General features: G+C 35.6%; 3 protein-coding genes across 10 annotated transcripts; 2 read left to right on the plus strand and 1 right to left on the minus strand.

Annotated features, from left to right (window-relative positions):
- The first annotated feature begins 46 nt into the window (after positions 1-46).
- Positions 47-12,380, plus strand: Ziz (dedicator of cytokinesis protein Ziz). 5 transcript variants are annotated; one of them, XM_076802330.1, is made up of 29 exons: positions 47-297; positions 965-1,081; positions 1,291-1,469; positions 1,623-1,692; positions 1,812-2,252; positions 2,364-2,858; positions 2,957-3,123; positions 3,193-3,354; positions 3,420-3,499; positions 3,576-3,829; positions 3,908-4,149; positions 4,223-4,322; positions 4,404-4,775; positions 4,870-5,067; positions 5,143-5,289; positions 5,369-5,555; positions 5,632-5,661; positions 6,211-6,389; positions 6,465-6,673; positions 6,752-7,162; positions 7,246-7,546; positions 7,626-7,785; positions 7,852-8,012; positions 8,114-8,443; positions 8,514-8,664; positions 8,828-9,090; positions 9,178-9,535; positions 9,649-9,940; positions 10,016-12,380. In XM_076802330.1, the coding sequence occupies exons 1-29, from the start codon at positions 199-201 to the stop codon at positions 10,248-10,250; spliced, it is 6,390 nt and encodes a 2,129-aa protein (XP_076658445.1). In that variant the 5' UTR covers positions 47-198; the 3' UTR covers positions 10,251-12,380. The 5 variants fall into 5 exon arrangements, with proteins under 5 accessions (XP_076658445.1, XP_076658446.1, XP_076658447.1 ...); XM_076802331.1 differs by having other exon boundaries at positions 8,514-8,655; XM_076802332.1 differs by having other exon boundaries at positions 3,193-3,345.
- Positions 12,381-14,259: 1,879 nt separating this feature from the next.
- Positions 14,260-16,631, minus strand: LOC143362302 (uncharacterized). Of its 2 annotated transcripts, none has more exons than XM_076802336.1 (6): positions 16,111-16,631; positions 15,803-16,039; positions 15,522-15,710; positions 14,881-15,433; positions 14,531-14,810; positions 14,260-14,442 (listed from the first exon to the last, which is right to left on the minus strand). In XM_076802336.1, the coding sequence occupies exons 1-6, from the start codon at positions 16,199-16,201 to the stop codon at positions 14,323-14,325; spliced, it is 1,470 nt and encodes a 489-aa protein (XP_076658451.1). In that variant the 5' UTR covers positions 16,202-16,631; the 3' UTR covers positions 14,260-14,322. The 2 variants fall into 2 exon arrangements, with proteins under 2 accessions (XP_076658451.1, XP_076658450.1); XM_076802335.1 differs by having other exon boundaries at positions 14,260-14,438; positions 14,527-14,810.
- A 646-nt stretch (positions 16,632-17,277) lies between these two features.
- On the plus strand, positions 17,278-24,687 carry LOC143362052 (uncharacterized). Of its 3 annotated transcripts, XM_076801859.1 has the most exons (6): positions 17,278-17,475; positions 17,951-18,140; positions 18,361-18,543; positions 18,625-18,844; positions 22,013-22,324; positions 24,308-24,687. In XM_076801859.1, exons 2-6 carry the CDS (start codon positions 17,952-17,954, stop codon positions 24,580-24,582), a joined length of 1,179 nt encoding a protein of 392 aa, XP_076657974.1. In that variant the 5' UTR covers positions 17,278-17,475; position 17,951; the 3' UTR covers positions 24,583-24,687. The 3 variants fall into 3 exon arrangements, with proteins under 3 accessions (XP_076657974.1, XP_076657972.1, XP_076657973.1); XM_076801857.1 differs by lacking the exons at positions 22,013-22,324; positions 24,308-24,687 and adding an exon at positions 19,490-20,604; XM_076801858.1 differs by lacking the exons at positions 22,013-22,324; positions 24,308-24,687 and adding an exon at positions 19,493-20,604.
- The last annotated feature ends 432 nt before the right edge of the window (positions 24,688-25,119 follow it).

Consider the following 25,119-nt stretch of genomic DNA (forward strand, 5'->3'; position numbering starts at 1 on the left):
GTTTCATCTGTGGTGTATGTAGTCTGTGGCATAGAGTGATCAGTCATGCGTTCTTACGACGTGAGTTTAGAAGCCGCGTAAATATGGCCGCGGCAATAACGAGCGGTTACCATGGTCGTGTGTAATGAGTGCATGTGATATTTGTGATTTGTGTTCTTGTTGGTGTACGGTGATGAGATCAACGTACCATTGGCAAAGATGAGCGAAAGGAAGTTTACTCGCGGCTTAGGTAAACCAGGCATGGCAGCTCAATTGCGAGAGACTGTCTCCCAGGTAGTACGCGAGAGTACCGTACAGGTAGGACCGCTGACATTCTCATTTCGCTACTTTTTGCCGCTCGATCTTCGCGATCAATTTTCACTGAAACCTTGATGAACAATTTCATAATGACAATTGACACCGATAAGAGTTTGTTTTCCTTGACACTATTAGCCGATACATTCATTAGAATTTTCATTCATTATTCATGATAATTGCTGTCAACCCTGTACAAAATTCTCGCTATAAATATTTCGAATCGAGAAATAATTAAATAAATATTTCACTAATCGACGCTGTTTGTATTGACTTTAATATACCCATGATAGACTTATTAACTAATTGTGGATTTGTTCACATGAAATTCCGTTTATTTCCACGATAATGTTATTCAGTTCGAAACATGTCTATTTATGGTAGCTAACATCGCCTTTTTAGTATTGTCCGATGATTATTATTATTACTTCCTTGAATCAAGGATAAATTATACTCTTTTTGTACATCGTTGTTTGTCCCATTTACTATCATGACATAATAGAGATTGATAAATTGGTGTTTAACTTCTAAAGAATGTACTGGTAGAAGTTCTAATCTGCATGTGTTATGCATTACTTGAATTAACATTTAGTATGCGAATTAAATTAATATACACGTAAGTGCTATTTTCTTTTTTATTTATCTCAGTAAAATTACTATTTATTTTCAGAGCAAACCACATTTAGTAGAACCCATAGATTTCGAAAGTTTTGTATTAAAGAATAAAACTTTATTACAAAATGACCCTCAAAGAGAACTTCTACTTTATCCTCAGGACGACGTCTCTGTGAGTTTTCATTCACTATTTCGTATCTATTTATCAAAATTTGCATCCGTTGTATGAGTAGATAAATTATCATGAATTCATACACAGGATGTTACCGAGGTCAGACTATACCTATAAGAATATATTGCTATATTTTGCTGCAACATTTTCATGTTAAAGTTGTAAGTTGTTTTAATCTAATAGTTTGAAAAATATTTTTTTCCTTATAGCAAGTAGTATTGCCCAGAAGATACCGTACTCTTACGCCAACAGTACCGCAAGTTTCAGATAATGATGAAGGAGGGGAGAATCTTCTTACAAAGGAATGTTTACGAAGTTATACATCCAACTGGAACCTGATACATTATAAATATTCCGCTTATAGTGGAACTTATCTTGAATTGCCTAAGTATGTCTTTTACCCTTGCCATATCTGTACTCTCAGACTAGCATAAATATTATTATGTATTCCCTGTAAACAATGTTTATAAAACTATAATTGTGAATACTTTAATGGCAATGTGTGAAACTAAAAGCTATATTTTTACTTTTTTTTTTTTAGAATAGCAAAAACCGACGATTTGAAAGATGAGATATATGAAATCGATACTGAAGTAGACCAAGTTGACGAGGTAAAATATTTTGTTTTAAATACAAAGACAGCTATCTTCAAATTAATATTCTTTATTACAAAGTTTTATCTGATTGCATGATATTATTGAAGAGATAATAATTTGTTTACTGTCACCAGGAGTCAACAAAGAGTAATGGAATCACGAAAGAGGGCTATCTGATGAAAGGACCAGAAATTGGAAGCAGCGACCGAATGTTTGCACATATTGGCTCAAAATCATTTAAAAGACGCTTTTGCCACCTTAGACAAGAAGTTGATGGCACATATATTCTCGAGTTTTTTAAAGATGAAAAAAAAGGCGAAGCAAAATTAACGATAGTTATGGATTTTTGTACTGAAGTTGCGAGGAATCCGAAACGTGGAAGGTACTGTTTCGAATTAAGAATGAGCGGGACTCATAAATCGTATACTTTAGCGTCAGATAACGAGGCGGACATGCAGGATTGGTTATTAAAGTTGAGCTCAGTATTGCAGCATTATAAACAACAGGAAGAAAAGCGCGCTGCGTCGTTGGAAAGAGCGTGCAATACACCTCCTCCCTCGCCTCAACCTATGCAGGTATTAAACGTAAAAATAAAATATACATAGTAGATTCTTTAACATTTGTAACTTTTGTGGCTTCTGTAACAAGCCACATGCATGTTAAACATTTTATATTGGTATTTCTAGGTTTATGGAACATTGAAAGGCTTAGAGCAGAGCATGAATCCACAATTGATTAAATATTCCAGAGAAACTGATACAAGTATAGCATTAGTCAGGCGTGAAAATCGTAAACGATTGTTTAGTATTTACCCTCATATTCCACACAGTAAGCAACAGCCAGGAAGTTCGAATGAGCAGAACGTGGATCCATTCAAAGAGCAATTTGGACACAGGATTTTTGTGAAATGCGAAAGTCTTAAATTTAGATTACAAGCACCTATAGATGAGAAGGAGTCATTGTGTCAGGTGGAACCGTATCAAACAACGCTGAGCCTTTACGATGCAAGAAATGGTAGAAAACTTGCCGAAAATTTTCATTTTGATATCAATCATGAAGTTGTCCAAGGAATGATAAAAGAGTTGAGTCCTGTGGGTATTATGTCAGAATCTACGGATAATATAAAATTAGCAGATGATTTAAAAAATATACCTTTAGACTGGATCAAATATCCGAAACAGGTTTGTCATTTTAAATATTTATTTTATATTGTGATTATCAATGTCATTATCGTGTGAATTTTTGTATTCTAAATCCAATATGTTTTTCACGTTTATAGGCCATATTTAGTATTAGTAACCCTCATCCCGATATATTCTTGGTCGTAAGAATAGATAAAATATTACAAGGAAATATATGCCAAACTTCAGAACCATATTTGAGAGCTACAAAAGATCCACGGTTAGGTTTAAAAGTTCACAAACAAGTTAGAGCTTGTTGCCAAAGGTAAATTTCATTATAACTTTATCAAAAAACTATTGTAAAATTTCGATTAATGTGATTTGCATTTTTCAGACTGGGTAATTACAGAATGCCTTTTGCTTGGGCTGCCAGACCTTTGTTTCGATTATATAGTAATGAACTAGATACGTCATCCGATTTTCCAGCAATATATAGGCAAGAAGGAAATAAAATAAAGGATGAGGAATTGCTGAAACTTCTTTCAGAGTACAGAAAGTATATGTCAATGTAACACAAGCCAAGTTGCATACGAATGTTTACTAATGCGTTTTTTATTTTAGGCCTGAAAAACTTAGTAAATTGACTGTGATACCAGGATGGTTAAAAATAAAAATTGAGTCAATTACAGAACTACCTGAAAGTATGTATTTTATCGATGAAATTTTCTATTCGTAATTAAACGATGAAAAGTGTCTATGTTCCTTTTCTCTTTCCAGACACACTATCTACGTCCTTAGCAGCTTTAAAGCCATTCCCATTGCCGCCTACTTCGGAACCGACTCTTGAAGTGGCAGAGTTCGAGTGTACTTCGGAAAAAGATGTCCATCCTTATACGACATACATTAATCACCTTTACGTTTATCCCCAAACTCTATATTTCGATACTCAAAAAATATTTACGAGAGCCAGAAACATTGCATGCATCGTTGAACTACGAGACGAAGATAGTGAAAATGCTACACCTTTGAGGGTATGAGTAAACTTTGCTTTTCTTCGAACAGGTTGTCACAGTATTACTAATATTGTTCTCTCGCTTTCGATTATGTAGTGTATATACGGAAGACCCGGTGCTCCGCTTTTATGTCTACGGGCGTGTTGCTCGGTTTTACATCACAATGCTGTTCCTTCATGGCATGAAGAAATTAAAATACGACTGCCAACGAAACTGCATTCGAAACATCACTTGCTCTTCTCCTTCTATCACATAAGTTGTGACATGAACAAGAAAAAGGAGAACGGAGTCGAAAATTGTGTTGGTTATGCATGGTCCCCCTTACTACATAAAGGAAGGTAGGACAACAAAAAATAATTCAATCATATATTTTATATGCACTTATATTAAAAAACCGTATATTCTCTACAGACTGAATGTGGATATGGATATGAACGTACATACTCTACCAGTAGCGACACATTTACCTCCGGGATATCTTTCAATACAGCCTCTTGGGTTAGGAAAAGGGGTAAGAATAAGGTCATATGAAATATGTGCTTTGAGAAATTTTGACAATACTTTGGAAACGCGAATTTTTTAATAATTTTAGAATGCAGGACCAGAAATCACATGGATCGATTCTCAACGACCAGTATTCACAGTAGTGTTCCAATTAATTTCCACTGTATTCACGCGCGACGTGCATTTGCATAATTTATTTGCCCATATGGAACGAATCCTGGACACAACACAGGGAGCAATACCAGCGGATTCGGAAACATGCAAAATATTAAAAGCTGCTCATGCAGTACAGCTGGTTACTGTTATTACATTTCTTCCTACTATTTTGAACCAACTGTTCACGTTACTAACGCATACCATGAACGAAGAGGTCGGATTATTTATAATTAGAGTTTTAATACACTTCATAAATATGGTACACGAAGCTGGTAGAAAGGAAACTCTCCAAGCTTATATTAAGGTAAACATTCGTGGAAGACGAGACCGTTTATCGTCTTTAAATAATAATCAAGAATACAAACAGAATATTAATCTTGCACTGATGTATTTTATAGTTCGTTTTTGTATCGCCAACACAAGGAAACGGCAGTGTTACAGTTCACGAACAGTTGGGAAAGCATCTTCCTACATTGTTGCAGCCTAGTAATACTGATTTTCTTGTAGTAAATAAATTTATGCACCACTCCAGCTTCTTTTTTGAAATAATGATCAAAAGTATGGCACAACATTTACTTGCAACGGGTAGAATAAAGGTGGGTAGTGTAATAGGATGTTAATCATTAACCCATAGATTATTCGAATAAATATATCAACTAAACTGTTTACAGATGCACAGAAACGAAAGGTTCTCCAAAGAATATCATGAAAAAATCAAGAGCTTGGTAGACGTTATTATGCCATATCTTATGACTAAATACAAAGAAATGCCCGTTGAAACACACGAGTTGAACAAAAGTCTCGCACAATTTTTGAAAGTAAGCGAATGCAAAGTCTTTGCAAAGTCTTAAGCAATAAAAATATAAACAAAGCGTTAATCAATGAAAATTTTCATAGCGATGTCTCACGTTCATGGACCGTGGATTTGTTTTCTGCCTAATCAATTCATATATGGACAACTTTTCCCCTGGTGATCCACGTACATTACACGACTTCAAATTCACATTTCTGCAAATAATCTGTTCGCACGAACATTATGTATCCTTCAATTTGCCAATGATGCAATCACGAATCACCTCCAAAGGTAATATTATAATCACCATTATTATTATGTTCAGTATCTTCAAGTATGTAATATAACCATTTTATGCTTTATTCAGAAGATACAGAGAGTGATCCAGAATGTGATGGTATGTTAAGTTATGTTCATACACTCCCGTCTTTATTGTGGTTTGTTACTGTAGCCATAGTGAGTGGGAGATGCACACAATTTTTTGACATTGATCACCATCAATCACTAGATCTATAGAAAATGTTTTCATGGCATTCTTATTTGTTGCTATGCAAGCTTGGTTTATTATATCATTGAGATGCACCGAGTATCGAAGATTTTAAAAGTTAACATGATATTTCGTAATCACACTACATCTATAGTATGCTCACACTTTGTTTCACGTTATTTCAAGCATAGTATCATATAAACTGCACGATTTTATAAACATTTTATAAATATAAAATTGACAGAATAATATGAATTAATCGATTCCTATGAAAAATCCTTTTCAGTGGCCTTGAGAATTGAAAAATGAATAAATTGTGACATAATTTTATTTTAATTTCGTTTGATATTTAATGTTTTTAGGTGGACTTTGAATGTCTATATATAAATTTATGTTTTCATATCATCAGTTTCATTGCAAAATAAAACAGATTTATTGACATGAAGGTATTCGTTACAGATTTAATTAATGAGTACTGTTTATCTGAAGATTTCTGTAAACATCACTTTTTGGTTGGGTTGTTAATGCAAGAGGTCAAAACGTCTTTGAATGAAATTGTACAAATTCGAAAAGTGGCGATAGCTACGTTAAGAGATTTAATGGCGAAACATGAACTCGATGATAGATATCAGAATAAGGTAAATCGGCTATAACTTGATCCTTCGGGATAATTAAGTTACAAATAGTAGTTTAAAATAATTCTATTCGCGCAGGGTCAATTAAGTAGAATAGCGTCCGTTTATATACCATGGCTGGGGATTGTATTGGAGAATTTGCATCGGCTGCAATCTGTGCACGATAGCAGTAAAACAGAAGCTAAGCAAAATGGAACCAACAGAATATCAACCAGTAGCTCATTCTTAGCGAACAAAGATACTAGTAGCGTCACAACAGCTACCGGAACTCCAAAGTCAATTCACAGGTAAGTTCGCATAATTTCTACTTCAATAACAGATACGAAAATATAATGGAAATAATTTACACAAAACATTGCGCACAGGCTCACTGTCAATTTGGATACACAGTCTCCGATAAGAGCGTCCCTGCATTTACGAGATTCTACATACTTTGCGGCCATAGCAGGCCAGGGTTTAGTCAATGGATATTCGTGTACTAGCATAGAATCGGATACGTCAACCATATCTGGTGCCTCGCAGTCAAATATATCCCAAGAAACTACAATTGTGATGCGTGAACCGATTGAAAATGGCACTGGTGAGAAGAAGAGACACTCGCGGTCCCTAAGCGTTACACAGTCCTCCTCAAGATGCGATAAATTGCAGTCGTCCGAAGTGAAGGACATTCTGCTTTGTTTCTTATTTGTTATCAAATACTTGGGCGACCATCAAGTTATTGCTTGGTGGCAGCAATGCAGCGATCTTGAAATTTTGAACTTTTTCTCAGTGATAGAGTAAGTTGGTGCCTACGAATGCAATATCAAAAGATTTATCCTTACTGCGCGGAAAGTAGATACATTTTAATTTCTTTTTTTAGGATGAGTCTTTATCACTTCAAGTATATTGGAAAGAGGCAAATCACCACAAACGTGACAAACAATTCTGGCAAACCTCGAACAGTGAAGGCGATGACATTGCCAGCTAGAATGGCGCCTCCTGATTTTTCCAGTGAAGGACCAGCTACCAGCACATTACAACCCCATAACAACACTCTTAGAGAAAATCTTGTCGAAAATGACACTGGGAAAGTCCATCAAGTTTTATTAGAAGCAAATATGGCAACAGAAGTTGGTCTTATCGCATTAGATTGTTTAGGATTGTTCTGCCTCCATTTTAAGGTATATTACCACACATTTCCGTTTACACAGGATGAGCTATTTAACCGCAGGACAATAAAATTAATGTGTATTTTTGCAGGATGTACTTTTAGCAACGAACGGGGATAATCCTATTATGCAAAAAGTTTTCAATATATATTTATCATTCTTACAAGTTGGTCAGTCGGAAACTTTGTTACGCCACGTTTTCGCCAGCTTTAGAGCTTTCCTAAACAATTACTCTATAATTCTTTTCCAAGGTATGCATTCTAATAACATCGTAAAAAGTTGTTAGGCTGTGTTATTAATTATAATTAATTTTATAGGGAATGCAGTTCTTTGCGGGCGTCTGTGTTACGAGCTACTGCGCTGTTGTAACAGTAAATTAAGTTCCATTAGACAGGAGTCTTGCGCATTGGTTTACCTGCTTATGAGAAGTAATTTTGAGTTTACCAGTCGAAAGGGTTTGACTAGAGTTCACTTGCAAGTAAGTGAGATTTATAAAATTTAATACTTTTGTATTTTTTTATTGAAAAAGACGAAGATAGAAGTGCGTTTAAAATATTTTATGCATTTATTTATAAACAGGTAATAATCTCTGTTTCGCAAATGCTTGGAAACGTGATTGGATTGAATAATTCAAGGTTTCAAGAATCATTGTCGTTGATAAACAGCTATGCTTCGTCTGACAAAGTAATGAAAGGTACAGGTTTCCCAGTAGAAGTGAAAGATCTCAATAAAAGAATCCGGACTGTTCTAATGGCGACCGCGCAAATGAGAGAGCACAATAATGATCCAGAAATGTTAGTTGACCTGCAACACAGTTTAGCCAACTCTTACGCCAGTACGCCGGAATTGAGATATACTTGGTTGGAAACTATGGCTAGAAATCATGCTAGGGATGGAAATTTTTCAGAGGTACACATTTTTCCATGTTCTCGAATAACTGGATTTATCACAAAATTTTTATACAACTATTTTATCCTAGGCTGCTTGCTGCCATTTACATATTGCCGCATTAATGGCCGAATACTTGAAATTGAAAAAAGTTCACACGTGGGGCGCAGAGGCGTTCGACAAAATCTCCGAGAACATTTCTAGGGACGAGTGCAGTCTCAAACTCGATGCTGGTGAGATTTGTATGTTTTGTACACGTTTATATTATGATTTATATTTATAAATATTTTGTGTAGAATAAAAATGATCTATTTATCTAGATTTTATCTTAATTTATATTTTTATTTTAGAAAATCAAATTATTTACATACTTAAACAATTCAGTTTTTGACCTTACTATTTTAGGGGTACAAGATATTCACTATAACGAGTACCTACTCCTTGAACAATTGGAAGTCTGTGCCGAAATGTTAGAAAAGGCAGAAAGATTCGAGTTGCTTGGGCACCTCTACCGTTTAATAGTTCCTATCTACGAAGAGAAACGAAACTATGAAGCTCTAGCGAATTGTTATTCACACTTAGCACAGGCGTGTAATAAAATCGTGGAAGTTACTAAATCCGGAAAGAGGCTTCTTGGGAGGTTTTATAGAGTTGCATTTTTCGGTTCGGTAAGAGAAAGCTGAAAATACTTCCGTTTTACAGACGTGAGTTTAATCGTTTTCATAATTTCATTTTTACACGTATCTATTTTATAGGCGTACTTCGAAGACGAGAACGGACAAGAGTACATTTACAAAGAGCCAAAAGTCACGTCTTTGTCAGAAATTTCCGAGCGTCTGAATCGTTTATATTCCGATAAGTTTGGCGCAGAAAATGTTAAAATGATCATGGACTCCGTGCCGATTGATGTAACCGAATTAGATCAAAAATTTGCGTACATTCAAGTAACTCACGTGACACCTTATTTCGAGAAGTACGAATTGGAAACCAGGCAAACCGAATTCGAACAGAATCATAACGTGGCGTGTTTCATGTTTGAAACTCCGTTCACTAAGGAAGGGAAAGCAAGGGGTAATCCAGAGGATCAATGGAAGCGGAGAACGATTTTAACGAGTACGAGTTCATTGTACATTTGCAATTTTTAATTTTATTGTAGCTTCCTAAAGACAAAATATGTGTTTCACTTAATGTGTCGAATATATTGATCGACGTTTGCAATATTTTAGCGCAATATTCGTTTCCGTACATCAAAAAGCGAATTTTGGTGTCTGAGAAACGGATAATGGAGCTCAGTCCAATAGAAGTGGCACTGGATGAAATGCGGCAACGTGTTCAAGAATTAGAGGATGTAGCCCTTATTGGCCCAACTGATGTGAAAAAATTACAGTTAAGACTACAAGGAAGTATATGCGTTACAGTGAATGCCGGGCCACTTGCGTACGCTTCTGCGTTCTTAGATCCTGCGTTGTCCCCGCAATACCCAGATGACAAAGTCGAGGAACTAAAGGATGTTTTTAGGTAACTACTCATTCTCAATGGTCAGCCATTTTCTTGGCTTATAAACATTTTCATTTAATATATAAATTCTTGCAGGGAATTTGTTAAGATATGTTACACGGCTCTCCAAATAAATAGTAAGTTGATTACATCCGATCAGCACGAGTATCAGGAAGTATTACGTGAGAATTACCAGAAACTTTGTCAAAGTTTATCGTCGTTACTCGGAGAACCTATTTGGCCTGATGATCAAGTTTGTAATTTCAAGCGCAACAGCGCTGCTTTGTTTAGTGCTATCAGTGGTGCTAATAATCATACAAGTACAGCTTAAAGTAAGCCATGTCTCGAATCAAATCACCAGAGCAAATCGATTAGATTTGTTTTTAAAGCAATTTCTTCTCTGAATGGGTGGTACAAAATGGGTTGTGCGTTAGCTCATTATTCATTTCCTTAAGCACAAAAATAACTGTGTTACTAATTATGAATTAGGGAGTATTGTTACTAGTTTAGTAAATCGCTGCAATTATGCATTAGTAATAGAATCAAACTGTCATTTCTTATTATATCACTAAATGCTAATACGTGCATAGACATAGAAATGAGAACAATTAAATTATTTGGTTTCGTATTGCACTTCATAAACAGTGGACGTATACTGGACTACTATCTTTATAAACAGTATATATTTATCGGTGGCCTAATCGTAAATATTTCTCATGTTCTAATCACTGCCATGTTTTAATGGATTTTCCACGTATAGTCTCTGCTTAGCGAAAATTTATACAGATGGAAAGGTAAAATGCAGAGAAATAGTGGTTAGGTATTTTACCTCGATCAAAGACTTAAATTTCTTTAGAATACAAAATTTATAATTGTCTTACACACAATTTCTACATACTAAAATATTCTGCAGTGTGTAGCCTCCAAGATGAATTATCGTTTTTCAGCTATTTTCAATTTGTTGAAAACATATCTTTGACAGAGTATCGGAGATAGTTGAAAAATAGTGGTCAATCTTAGGGGATGCACCGTGTGTATATCTAGTTGAATGTAGTATAGTTTGGTGTAGTGCACCTAAAGGGGCATTGACATGTACGCGTACACACTGACTTAAGAATTTAATGATTTGTATATTAGAATGTGTTACATGCGTAGAATTTAATTTGTATATATTTGTATAATTTATTCTACATATATGCATTATGTAAAGAAGATGTGGCTAGCAAACATTCTACAGTTACACAAATATTATGATTAACCGAGAGAGAAAAATATTTTATGACGTCACCGCATTTTGGGAAGCAAAGCATTTAAAACACTTTACAAACTTTTTTACATACTTATACATGGTAATACATATTGAAATTTAATATAGCATTTATACACTACGCTATGTCTGCCACATAAAAATTGTGATACTTGTTGCGTTTTCTCATTCTAGTTAACGAAGTAACGGAATTTTATAGACATAGTACTTAACCCGAGATTGTTCTTTCCAACAAGCTTTCCCGCAAAATAATTTCAGATTTACGCTACGCGCTTATCTTCTTTATATAACTTTGTTGTGATACATTTAAAACAACATGCAATAACTTCATTGCATTCTGTACAATTGTTTCATGAATTCGTGTACATAAAATAACGAATATTGAAATTTATGAGATATGTAAAATTTAAACGTCTAAATGTTGAATATTTTAGAATTTTTATCATTTGTCTTTACAATTATTGCATGCAATATCAAATTTAAAAAGAAAAAAGGATATTTTATGAATTTATATTATGTTATGAGTTTTCATGTAAAACATTTTGTGCAGATTTTATGTATTTCTATGTGTAACAAAATGTATAATTGTAATTAATGCACACAAAATATTGTGTTTAAACAATGGAGTACTGTTATTTAACTTTAGGAATATGTATCGCTTCAAATTAGAATTTATTTCAAAAGGTGATTTATTTAATACATACACATATACATTTGCAAATTATATTATGTGCTTTATACATATGTTTGCAAATTTAGTAGTACAAAGCTGCTTATAAATGTTTATCCAAGCATGGGATATACTGTATAATATATGCATATATAAATGACAAAAAATTTTTTTGTATTAACAAATTATAAATAATTTTGTTCTTGCATTATGACAAATGGTATTATGTAACTGAATTGAATAAGGAGTAACTGTGTATTCATTTTGTCGAATTTAATATTATTTGCCATTTTATTAATTTTAAAATCTGTCAACTTTTAATCCGCAAAATTAGTGTACAGTTGTTTATTGTCATAATGCTATAAGAAAAAGGCTGAGTAAAAACTATGTATTACAGTATGTACATTAAACATATTAGACTTGTATACTAGTAGTATTTAGTTACAGAACTGATAAACTTTAAAATAAAAATAGTATTTGACTAAGAAAACTGAGGAAAGCTTTTGTGCCATGGCGTATTTCATGCATACCATTAGAAATACTTATAAAATTATAAATGATTTAAAAGAAATAATTGTCAGGAACAATTGTATGTCTTTAACGTAGCAATGCATTTGGCAGTTCTCTAATAAAATCTACGTCAGTTTAATTCTACGTCTATTATCAATGTTTTGGATATTTGATAGTTGATGGAGTTGTTGTTCCAAGACTCGAGCTTCTTGGTTCCGAAATAGGTGCCGATACTCTTGTTTTAGGTACAGCTTGAACCTCTGCTGTAGTGACCCTTATCTTGTAAGCCTCAATAGTTGTCCTACAGAGAGTAAGTTCCTCATAGGTTCCACTCACTACTTCTTCTAAGTCTTTCATTCTACTCTCCAGTTTCTTGAACCTTGCATCTAACTTTGTCTCTATCCTATGCATGAATTTCTCTAATAGACATGTCAGATGTGCGTTGCTTGACGTGGGAGGGGATCCTCTTTTCAGGATTCTAGCAACCTTTTTTTTTCGCTTCTTGGAGGGTGACACTGATGACTATCTCTTGCTGCCTGGTGTAGGTGCATTCTAGGTTGAGCTACCAACATTTTGGAGTCTCTCTCTTCTTCTCTTCCCTCTAGGTTCTGAGTTGGCTCTCTCATCACCTCTGACATGTCACTTCTTCCTACACGCTTTTTCTTGTAGAAAATTTTTCTATCCCTGGCTTGTCTATTCCTGTCATTTCGGCCATTCTGTACGTAAAAAATTGTTCACAGGTCTTTATATATCTCTTTATAAAGTTACTTAATTTTAAAACCCAGTGTTACATAGAGTACATCCAGTAAAAATAATTTTCTCACGCTGTACATTACGTATTCTTCACTGGAGAAAAATGTTTATTATATGTATAGATCCTCTTTTATTTGTGACATTCAAATAAGACGTTTATTCTAGTACAGTGCACATTTAGTTGCAGAGGTTTCAATAAATGAAAGTCAGAATGCTGTCCAGTACTATATTTATAATAAAAGTTACACTTTTAATATCATTAAGAAAACTGATGAAATATTACATCGTATAAAGTGTACGACGTCATTTGTTTACATTTAATATAAACTTTTATAACGAGAGAAAAACTTATAGTAATGACTATAATGTATGTATGTGTGTGACAGAGGGAAATCACAATAATGTGTGTCTAAATTCAATAATAGAAATGAGTGCTGCATGAATATAAATGTTGCTGTTATGTTTGTAAGTGACACGATGCGACTTTGTTCAAATAAATATCATATTAATTCGAAACTTAATATGATAAATATAAACGATGAGTTGCGAAATAAATTTATGTTCATTAAATGTGCATGAATTTGTTACACAATAGTTTTTTAGTTAGAAGTTGTATTGGAAATAATGTTAGCTTAATTATTAACTTGCAATATAAAATGTACAAGCAATCGTTTTATTTAATGTAAATCAATTGTAACAGAATTGTAAGTTTTAAACACACTCGCAGGATTATTTTACATTTTATTATATACTAATGTAGTCACATAGTTTACAGCTTTAAATACACTGATGTTATAATAACTGATGACATATGGCCATTATAAAAATATGCCATCATCGTGACTAAAACAATAAAATGACAAATAACTTGAAAACTATCACGGTACTAATAATAAACTATAATATATCCCTCAAAAATATATTTGTTTCCAGCAGATATATAGGGTGTCTCATTATTAATGGTACATCCGTGTAAGGGGTGATTTTACATGAGAAAATAAGTAAAAAATACAGAATAAATTTTTTCAAACTCAAACTGTTAGAGAAATGTTTTCGATGGGTAAGACTCAGTGTTTTTTTTTTAATATTTACTTAATATTTATTTTTTATTAGTAGTTACGTTAAGTGTTAAAAACATTAATTCTCTTAAAGTATTCTGTATAAAAATAAAATATTTTATAGATAAAACGATAACACAATAAATTAATAATAATAACTATACTCGTTTGTAGCATCTAATATAGCTTTTCTGTCTGCATTATCTGTTATACCAATTTCAATTAAGTCTTGATCAGTTAGACTCATCAACAACTCGAAATCTATCTGGAACAGTCATAAAATAGTTAAGATGAAATAAAAAATTTGTTCTCTTTCACAAATCTTATAATTTTTTTAATATAAAGATACTTACTTCTTGCTCAAGGAATATAGGAATAAGTTTACCTAATCCATGACGTTGTAATAAAATACACATTTTTGTTTCTTCCGAATTCAAAATCATTCCTTTTGGTGGTGTTTTATAATGAGGTGGGGTCGGTGTATTTTCACCAAACACATTTTCGTCATTTAGATCAGCAGGTACATGTGGCGAACGAACTGGACTAAACTCAGGAATGAAACCAAGGGTCGTATTGGGATCATCTTCTTCATCATTTTGTATGTTCAAATCTGGTGGTCGGATAGACTGTAATCTTCAGAACAAACGAATCTGAGTTAACATTAAAAAAATGGGTTGATCAATCACTATATTCAATAATATACCTCTGCAATGGTCGTTCTGGTAAAGATTCGTTATGCTTCGATTGTTGTATACATTTTTCAGTTTTACTTTGAATTAATGCTTCATACTTCATGTTGTTCGCTGTGCCGATATTAACTTTATCGCTACTATTATCGTTAGTGAAATAGATGTTTGGTGATGCTGGTAAGATTTCATCCAGAATGCAAGTCAGTCTTGGCGAGATTATACTGCATAAAGAAGGATCTGAATGCTTTACTATTAAATGCAAATTAGAAGGTATCCCTTTTGAATATTGACTAGAATTCATTACTACATTGTTGTTGCAGTCCTCGCTGGACTCTTCTGGAGAATGTATTGTAATTTTAGGTTCCACAAGGGAATTTAAGGCTAACATTATGTTGTCATTTATATTTTCTTTGTCATATTCCTTTAAATTTTTTGTTTGGTTTGAATCACTTTCTATGGATATGTTGTCTGAAGTATCATTCCAATAATCTTCTACATCAATACTTTCTGCTAGATTTCGAATTTCTGATACTGTTGATAGTTTCATCATGACATGTGTATATTCGTCTATGAAAAAGAATAAAAAATGTTATTACAAAAATATCTATGGACAATATTATACGTTTCCATTTAGAAAGTACGCATATGTTCTTACTAATTCTAGAAACTTCAAATCCTAAGCTTAACAATTGAAAGAACAATTTCTTATCATTTTTCATTGCGGCTATGCAAAGTGGTGTGATGTCATCGTGCATACAATTCATTAATGCAGATGGACACGCTTTGTATACAATTTGAAACATATTTGCATCTATTGCAGCTGCTAATCCAAGAACAGACATACCTATTTATATTAAAATAAAAAGAAAAGTAAATTGATTACTTTTTGAAATTTTACAGTCTTAAGTTGTAGAATTAAGATATCAATATGCTCACCAAGATAAGTTGACTCGTTCACATTAGCATTCTTTTCTAAAAGATATTTCACCGTATTAACGTCTCTATTTCGAATTGCTATCATTAATGGTGTCCATCCGAATTTAGTTTTTCTATCGATTATGTTACAACTGTTTTCTTTCTGTAAAATTTCTTTTGTAATGTCGAGACAACCATTTGCTGCACTGATGTGTAACAAATTCTCCCCACGAGAATTCACAGTATTCAATGTATAATCTGACAATAACAAAAATGAATATATCATGTAAACTTTATTTTCAGTATACATCAGTAAATAATTATGATACCTTGTTCTTGCAGTACTTTTATAACTTCTGCTTCTACGGTCTTTCTTATGTTAGAGTTTATTGATAGTTTTGTGCTATCTTTGCAAAACATATTGTTCTTACTATTAAAACGATAGTTTTCCCTTTATTTTTCCTAGAACAGTATTGATTAATCTTCTGTAATATAATTTGTACATTGAATTAAGTGTTTTTTCACCTTTAGAGTTGAATAACGAAAGTGACCTACAAGAAATACATTTTGTTCTTTTTTAGATTGCTGTTTGTAAACTTCTCATACTATATAATAACTTCTCATCCAGATTTGAAAGCGGTAACAGTTTTTAAAGAAAGTATGCATAGCGATATTTAAAAAGATCATTTTGCTCATTTGCTACAATAATAACATAGATCAGAATTTCCAGTCTTCAAGTTATCGGTATAGTAAAATCGGTTCTTGATTCTGCGGTAGAAGTTCTACCTTTTTCGGGTAGAGTCCTCAGGAGTTCCATAAACGAGTTTCAGAAATTCACCACATGAGAGCACTCGTGTCACTATTGCATTATCCCGTTTGATCCAATTGGATTACTTCAACGCTGATATGCCTTAGCTGGATATGTATTTGAATTTAAAGGGTAAATTATACGAAAACTTCAAGAAAAGAGTTACATTTCGTGCTACTACGATATTGTTGTAAATGTGAGTATAGTTTCTTTTCTTTTATTACCAGTAACAATGTATAATTTCAACTTACAGCTTTGTTAGACTCTTTTTAAATATTTCTTTTATCAACGACGACAAATGATTAAATAGCTCTTCATCGAATAATAAATTGCACATCGATCAACCATTATTTATCAGAGTATAGAGTGTTCTAAGGGGAAATGAACATTTACAACATTAAATAAGAATATCATTATATTTTTATACAGAATCGACATCTTATCGTATAAATTGTTATATTTTAATTCGATGCTGTTACAAAGTTCAGAAACTTCATACTCCCTAAAATCTTGATTTTTGACTTATGTATGTCACGTTAGCAACAAACGGAGGATATGTACATTGATAATTAATATTACGTCGAGTGTTAATATTCCGTTCGATATTTTACATAATTTCCGCCAAAACTGTACTCAATTTGACGAAACTTTTGTAGGCCCAGCATGGTGGCAGCACAGTCTCATAAAATGTGACGTGCATGATAATTTCTGACAGCATTTGAATTTCATTTTACATATCGTGTGTCTATTTGTCTCCGAAAGTAAATTACTTTATAAAATTGTATAAGTACAATTATCAAAAGTATTGCTGTAACACGCGAACAACGAATTTAGTGTGACTGTTGTATTTTAAAGTATAATTTACGGCAATAACTCGTAACCCAATGTAAGTTATTCTGCATTAAGTACTAATTTTCTATATCTTTCTCGATTTAGCTTTGCTTTTTATTTCTGTACATGTATCCCGATCTATCGTCACATTATACGTTTCCTTCCAATATTTTTGTTATTTCTATCGCAGTAGAAGCTTTTGTTAGGTTAACTTTCAGACGACGCCGAGATCATATTTTTCGGGGTGGGGGCAGTAATTAAGAGAATGTGGATAGGGAACACGAGTATATGTATATCGTCACCGTTAGCGAATAGTTTCACCGAATTTTGATTAACTCGATTCGTACGCGGTGTTGTCCACAAAAATTTATGTATGTTAAATTCTTTGGAATTTTTCTGTGAAACAATATGTATCACTGATTTTTCTTACAACAATACAATATGGGATATTGATAAGCTGTGGTTGTACAGTTAGAGATTTTTTCATTATTCAAAGGCTTGAATCAACTAATTTGTGATTTACTGTTTAGAATGGGAAGCAGCAGCCAATTGTATAGTCTCTCTTGGGGAGAATTCAATTCGTCGTTGGCTTCTGCGGTGCAGCTATTAAGAGGTCACGGCGATTTGGTGGATGTTACTTTGGCTGCCGGCGGACGTAGTTTTCCTGCACACAAAATAGTTCTCTGTGCAGCTAGTCCCTTTCTCCTAGATTTATTAAAGGTTTTATTTTAACTGCGATCATTTTCACAGATATAAATATTAATACATTGGCAACCATTTGAAATATTGTTTACACAATATACCTTTAAATATTGAAAAAACATAGTTTTTCATTCTCCATGGTTGGCAAAATGTTAATGCAATTACTTACGATACTGGAATAGTTTATGGTACGATTGAAAACTTATTATTCGGTATTGTTTCTGTTTTATGCAATTAGAGCACACCGTGTCAGCATCCAGTGGTAATGCTGGCTGGTATAGGTGCAGATGATTTAGAATCTTTATTGGAGTTTGTATATCGAGGCGAAGTGAGCGTAGAACCGTCTCAGTTGCCGTCTCTGCTGCAAGCTGCTCATTGTCTCTGCATTCATGGACTAACGCCGCCTACAATATTGACTGAAGTACGTTTTGTCAATCAAGCAACTAAAAATGTCGTAAGAATAGTGAAATACACTTGAAATTAATTAATTGTATTTATACAGAATGGCGAGGAGGTACCCGTTTCGGCGATACCCACGACGAACGAAGCTTTGTCAAAAGAAACCTCTAATCCTTACTTTCCGTTAAAACGAAGAAAGAAAAGGAGAAAGTCTTCCTCATCTTCCGGAAAATGGCCACGTACTGGGAATAACGCAGATAACGAAAATAAGCATATAGATGATCATAAGGACGACGACAATACTGAACACGGTGATGACACAGGTAAGAAATACTTTAAATTATATCCACTCCCTTTGCAAAGGAGAAGGTTTCTAAAAAGAAAATGGTAAGGCAAGTACCATCCTTTTTAGATCTGTAAATAAAGTAATTACAGGTTTAAGTAAGTAATATATGTTCTGTTGTAATTTAATGCAAACTATTATATTGTCGCAATAAACAGCAACGTTTTTCTGTTAGCACTTTTTACAAACGGTCTCTGTGTATTGATTTTTCGGATTTTCGCATAGATGTTCGACCGATTTGTTGAATTTGGTTTGGCTAGAGGAACAGAAAGGCAAAAATTGGAAATATCATTTCAAGTCGAATGGAAGTTGCGACGTTAATAATTGTGTTTGGTATCCGATATATATTATTTTAGTGTGCGAACGAGTATAAAATTAGTGTACATACATACACACGTGTATATTGTATATTTGGATTGTATGATAAGGAAGGCTTCAGTGTTTTGATATTCGAAAACGGACACAAGCACAACCATCGATCGGGTTGAACTGCGGCTAATCGATGCACACCAGGATAATGCTATTCGGATAGAAGATAGAAGTTAGAAGTTAGAAATACCGTTCAAAGAGAATAATATACATCAGTTCAGCCCTGCAATGGTAATGCTGTGTTTGTGTCTGTTAGCAGCCAGCGATCGATTGGAATATTCGAATCATCGGAGTTGTCATTCGCCTCGTGCTCAAGAAGCGCAACCGATCTCGATGTCGACAGAAAATTCCCAAGCAGGACCACATCAGGATCAGATATCGGATAACGAGTCGCATCTGCACACTTTAATGCCAATGCAGCCGTACTCTCCGCTGCATATACCGCAATTTCCCGGGCCTCTCGGTATGGGTTTTCCCCCTGGAATACCGCTGCCGTTGGTTAGCCAGGGCTCAGCTGCTGGGACGGCGTCGTGCGGGCTAGCTGGGAACATGAATTTGTCGAAAATACGCGGTGCATCCGATTGTCCAGGCGTTTGCCCGCTTTGCGGTGCCACGTTACGGCAGGCGAGAAATCTTCGGAGACACCTGTTGTCCTCCTGCAAATATCGGTTTAGTAGTAATTCAGTTCAGAGTTCCGCGGCCGACGCGATGATGATCGAAATAAAGCCCGAGGTCGAGTTGTCCAGTTACAATGAGCAATCGATGACATACGGGACCGACAGCGGCAGTAGTACCTGTGAGCAAATCGTTTGCAAGCCCAGTCCACTTCCTTCCCCGACCTCGCAAGGGCCGAACGTTGTCTCCCCTCAAAGCAACGTCTCCTCGCCAACAATTGCCAGATGAATCGACAGAAGGTCACGACCGTGTCAACCGGATATAATTCGATGCGAACAGAATTGTTCTTTGGTTCTGTTACTGTGATTCGGAGGAGTCTACCTTACTTTTAAACTTACCTTTTTTCAGTGATTCTCAGTGACACTCTTGTTTCATACTGATTCTACGGTGAGAGGGGTATAATACCGATGCTGGGGGAAAGAAACAATTCAGTGAATCTTAAATTAAGGTTGTGACTGACTCGGGGGTCGGATCATTTCTCTATAGGAAGAAATTTTCATTCGAACAAAATGAAATGAGAAAATGTACCGATAGAATTGCATATATAGTGCAATACAATGCAATCTCTGCAATCTCTGCACAGCGTCGTGTGCGACGATTATATTTTCGTAATGTAAACGAGCATTATGTTTTTATTTCTGTTACTTTACTATGTTTCAGAATCTGTTTATACGATAATAAATCAAGTTAAAATTGTTTATCGGCTTATTGTAATCTCACTCGTATCACTGTTCGTTCCTCTATTCGTGTCCTTAGATTTTATTTAATTTTAGTTCGTATTACGGTAGTGTGTTCAATGGAAACGTTACACGTGTACAGTTTCACGCTAATCTAAGAAAGTAGTTAAACTCTGTGGTAGTTTGTTGTATTGTACGATGTAACGATACAAAGCCAAACGATATTTTACAAATTGACCATTTTTTCAATGAAAGTTTCTTTCTACGGAAAAGCAATAGAATAGAAATACCAATGAGATTTCAAACAGACTTTCCAGACTCGGTGAAATTTCCAGCGATCGCGATTTTCGGTGTCTGCGAGAATTGGTCATTTCATTTAAGCGAGCGCAATCAACTTTTTTGTATCGTTCGAACGCGCTTACGCGAATCGATGGTTTAAAATATTAGGTCGAGTTGTACGTCGAAAGAGGAGGAATCGTCTAAATGTTGTTTTGAACGGTTTGCTAGCACGAATTCGTTGTTACATTACTCGTATAGTTTATTTTATATTTTATTTCCAACTGAATGGTGTTTTGTCAACATTTCCTTTTTAACGAATCCAGAGACATTTCGTGTGGAACAGTTATAAACAAATCTTCCAGGTTAGCGAGTAAGAATTAGAGTATTATAGGGATAAACAGGAATAGCGTTCGATAAAAAGAAAACAAAAAAAGAATTATGCATAGCGACAGCGATGGTGCAAGTATTTGCAAAATACTTGGACGTTTTTTATACCTTTCGAATATTCGTTCATGCGATAATTCCCTTACGGAGTTGTATAATGGAAGAGGGTGGAATCGGAGTATCTCTATTCATCATTCGTTTATATCATTGTTTGCCAGCATCGTCGAGATTTCTTATAGTCGTCGATGTCGCGAACGGTTCAATAAATTTTTTTACTGGTGAAAAAAAAAATCAAGTTCCTAGACACATAATTTATTCGTTTCGTAATTATATCGACACGCAGACTGACGTTGCGTTTCACGAACGGTCGTGTCGATCGAAATGCGTGTTTTGCGTTGACGTACCTAATCGACATTAGGTAACGAACTTTCTCGAAGGGGATAGTAAAGATTTATTTTCGTCGAAAGCATTACTATTCTTGGAAATAAAAAATCATTATATACAATACTCTGACGATCAATCATTTTTCGACACTGATCCACACCAAGATGGGTCACAGTCGGCGACGCGTTCCTGCGACTCTTTTCATGTTCTCAAGGGGTTACATATGCTTCGTTTCTTTCTTTTTTGTTATTTTTCTAAATATAAGATTATGTTCGACCGAGCGATATCTTCCGTTTACCTGTACGTAAAGTAGCTGTATGGTGTTCGATGTAAATATGCAACCCCTCGAGCCAGTTTCGTTTTCACGGAATTAATTCTAGGAGATGGGTTGTCCAAGGCAAGAAGCATGTCCGATCAGCCGGCCACTTGTCCAATGTGCGGCGCAATTATACGCCAGTCACGAAATCTGAGACGACATTTAGAACTTCTGCACTTTGGGTTCGGTGGCAACGGTAAATCCAGTGTCCACGCCAGACACCGAAGGACCAGCCGAACAAACGATCTCGTACGATCCACGTTAGCGTTTATTTGCCCGCCGCACATCACCAGGACCGATCATCCGAGAACCATCGAGAACAATGACTTCTCGACGTCTCATTCCATTGCTTCGACGCTCGCTTCGAACGTTTCAGGTGAAAACAGTTCCCTAAAATACGGAGCATAGAACGATTGATACGAGAACACGTGTATCGTCGAAATTGACCTTCAGAGACACCGCATTCCACGTCGACACGTGTCCCGTTCAGAAGAAACAACCAGAATTTACCGAATTGGCGATAGCATATCGAACGATACTGTATCAATCTTCCTATTGTTTCGCGTAATAAGTGTACGCGTACCAGTACGCATTGCACGACGCTTTTTATTCCGAAACAATGCTTTTATTTTGGAATATACAGGGTGAGTCTCCTCACGTTTGCACCTCGAATATCTTTGTTGGTTTTAGAGGTACGTCCACTGTCTTAAGGACAAGACAAAAATATTTGTTTTTCTTATTCTCTTTCTTTTTTTTTTTTTAGAAATATCAAGGACACTTCATTTTTTTTCATGTTAATTCTTATGAGTTTCCTCTGTCTGTGACCTTGATTGACCTTGAGTGATTATAGTCACTGAATTTCTAACGACTGTCATCGTAGCTGTTCAAAAGAAGGTGGTCCCGTTTGGAAAAATGGAGGTGACCTTGAGATTTCCATTACACCTCATTCAGGGCTCGTGTGAGCCCCATTGAACCATTGTCCTTAAGACATTCGACGTATCCTTGAAATAACGAAGATACTTGAGGGGCAAACGTTAGGTGACTCATCCTGAATTTATGAAAAAGACCATTGCGTTATAGAAATTTGTGTTATCACACGGACAGCGTATGCATCCAAGTTGCATCGAAGATTTTGCAGACTTGTAGTGGTGTCGTCTGACTTTATTTCGGTAGCTTTTCGTAGATGCGACTAATCACACGATCAATAAAGTTGAAGCAGTAGTTGCCTCTCGTTTCACGATCCTCGATCCTCGATTTTCAATCCTCGATGCTGGATCCTCTTATGGCCTTACGTGATCAATAAAGTTGAAGCAGTAGTTGCTTTTTGGCCCACGATCCTCGTCCTCGATCCTCGATGTTCAATCCTCGATGCTGGATCCTCTTATGGCCTTACGTGATCAATAAAGTTGAAGCAGTAGTTGCTTTTTGGTCCATGATCCTCGTCCTCGATCCTCGACTTTCAATCCTCGATGCTGGATCCTCTTATGGCCTTACGTGATCAATAAAGTTGAAGCAGTAGTTGCTTTTTGGTCCATGATCCTCGTCCTCGATCCTCGACGTTCAATCCTCGATGTTGGATCCTCTTATGGCTTTACGTGATCAATGAATTTGACACAGTAGTTGCTTTTTGGTCCATGATCCTCGTCCTCGATCCTCGACTTTCAATCCTCGATGCTGGATCCTCTTATGGCCTTACGCGATCAATAAAGTTGAAGCAGTAGTTGCTTTTTGGTCCATGATCCTCGTCCTCGATCCTCGATTTTCAATCCTCGATGTTGGATCCTCTTATGGCTTTACGTGATCAATGAATTTGACACAGTAGTTGCCTTTTGGTCCACGATCCTCGATCCTCAATTTTCAATCCTCGATGCTGGATCCTCTTATGGCCTTACGTGATCAATGAAGTTGAAGCAGTAGTTGCTTTTTGGTCCAGGATCCACAATCCTCGATCCTCGATTTTCAATCCTCGATGTTGGATCCTCTTATGGCCTTACGCGATCAATAAAGTTGAAGCAGTAGTTGCTTTTTGGTCCATGATTCTCGTCCTCGATCCTCGATGTTCAATCCTCGATGCTGGATCCTCTAATGGCCTTTCGTGATCAATGAATTTGACACAGTAGTTGCCTTTTGGTCCACGATCCTCGATGCTTTATATTTTGCAGGCTTATTGTATCGTCTAGCTTTGTTTCGGTAGCTTTTCGTAGACGCGACTAACCACGCTAAAGTTGACAAAGTTGTATAAAGTTGAAGCAGTAGTTGCCTATCGGTCCACGATCCTCGATGCTGGATCCGCTTATGGCCTCCTCGGTGAGCACTCGAGAGCCGTGTAATTAAGGCGTTTTGATATGTTTGTATGCAGGAGGTTTGGCGGGACCGAGTTCGAATTCAGTCGCAACCGGGGATCAAGGTACGAGTTCCGCGCTACTTCCAGGCCCGAGCTCGTCTGCCACTTCCACCGCTTCTGTTAATAGCGGGATATACGCATATTCGTCGGACAGTAATGTCAATATGTTGAATTGTGTGTCACCGTCGGCATCCTCGCTGCCACCATCGACTCTTTCCTCTCCGCACGACGTGCTCCGATACGGCGAAATCTTGAGAGCTGGTATTGCGTACCACGAATTCTCGAGATAGTGTGTCAAATAAATACAGCATTCAGCAAATCGATGGTACTTCACCCCTTTCGACACATTCCTCTTCTTAGGATACCCAATGCTATATCGACACTAACGATAAGTAGGCACCAGTCGTTCCGGAAAGCTAACTCTCGCAATTTCTGGGGAAATCGACACGATTATGTTGTACGAGCATATAAACAAACCTGTGAGTAGTAGTTATTAGACTCTGGGGCTTTTAATGCAAAATAAAAATAGTTTGCATCAATTCAGGAACGCATGTACTAACATCTTTGTTCCTTTAATGATTTTATTGCGCCTTCTCGTTTTGTTATAAGCGCATAAAATCCACAGTCTGTTGTTCAGTGGTTGCTACGTTTGCGTAGAATTTAAATATTTAATGGCGTGCTAAGACGAACGTAATTGTATTAATTTCCCTGGAAATTGCGATCGTTCATTTACTTTCCGAGGCTACCGTATTTGTCGACGAACGGCAAATAACACATTTTCGAGAATCATTCGTCGGCTTTTTGTGGCCGAAGTTTGATCGTTTGAT

The sequence above is a fragment of the Halictus rubicundus genome, chromosome 16, assembly GCF_050948215.1.
Source record: "Halictus rubicundus isolate RS-2024b chromosome 16, iyHalRubi1_principal, whole genome shotgun sequence".
NCBI classification, from domain to species: Eukaryota; Metazoa; Arthropoda; class Insecta; order Hymenoptera; family Halictidae; genus Halictus; species Halictus rubicundus.

What these genes read in the sequence shown, in the direction of transcription:
- LOC143362052 (XM_076801857.1), top strand. Translation starts at nt 17,952, where the DNA reads ATGGGAAGCAGCAGCCAATTGTATAGTCTCTCTTGGGGAGAATTCAAT. An exon ending in CGCCTACAATATTGACTGAA is followed by an intron (nt 18,544 to 18,624) that starts GTACGTTTTGTC and finishes GTATTTATACAG; the next exon opens with AATGGCGAGGAGGTACCCGT. An exon ending in TGAACACGGTGATGACACAG is followed by an intron (nt 18,845 to 19,489) that starts GTAAGAAATACT and finishes TGTGTCTGTTAG; the next exon opens with CAGCCAGCGATCGATTGGAA.
- Ziz (XM_076802330.1), top strand. Translation starts at nt 199, where the DNA reads ATGAGCGAAAGGAAGTTTACTCGCGGCTTAGGTAAACCAGGCATGGCA. An exon ending in CCTCGCCTCAACCTATGCAG is followed by an intron (nt 2,253 to 2,363) that starts GTATTAAACGTA and finishes TGGTATTTCTAG; the next exon opens with GTTTATGGAACATTGAAAGG. An exon ending in GGGATGGAAATTTTTCAGAG is followed by an intron (nt 8,444 to 8,513) that starts GTACACATTTTT and finishes ATTTTATCCTAG; the next exon opens with GCTGCTTGCTGCCATTTACA.
- LOC143362302 (XM_076802336.1), bottom strand. Translation starts at nt 16,201, where the DNA reads ATGTTTTGCAAAGATAGCACAAAACTATCAATAAACTCTAACATAAGA. An exon ending in ATTTGAAGTTTCTAGAATTA is followed by an intron (nt 15,434 to 15,521) that starts GTAAGAACATAT and finishes TCTTTTTCATAG; the next exon opens with ACGAATATACACATGTCATG. An exon ending in CTATATTCCTTGAGCAAGAA is followed by an intron (nt 14,443 to 14,530) that starts GTAAGTATCTTT and finishes TGACTGTTCCAG; the next exon opens with ATAGATTTCGAGTTGTTGAT.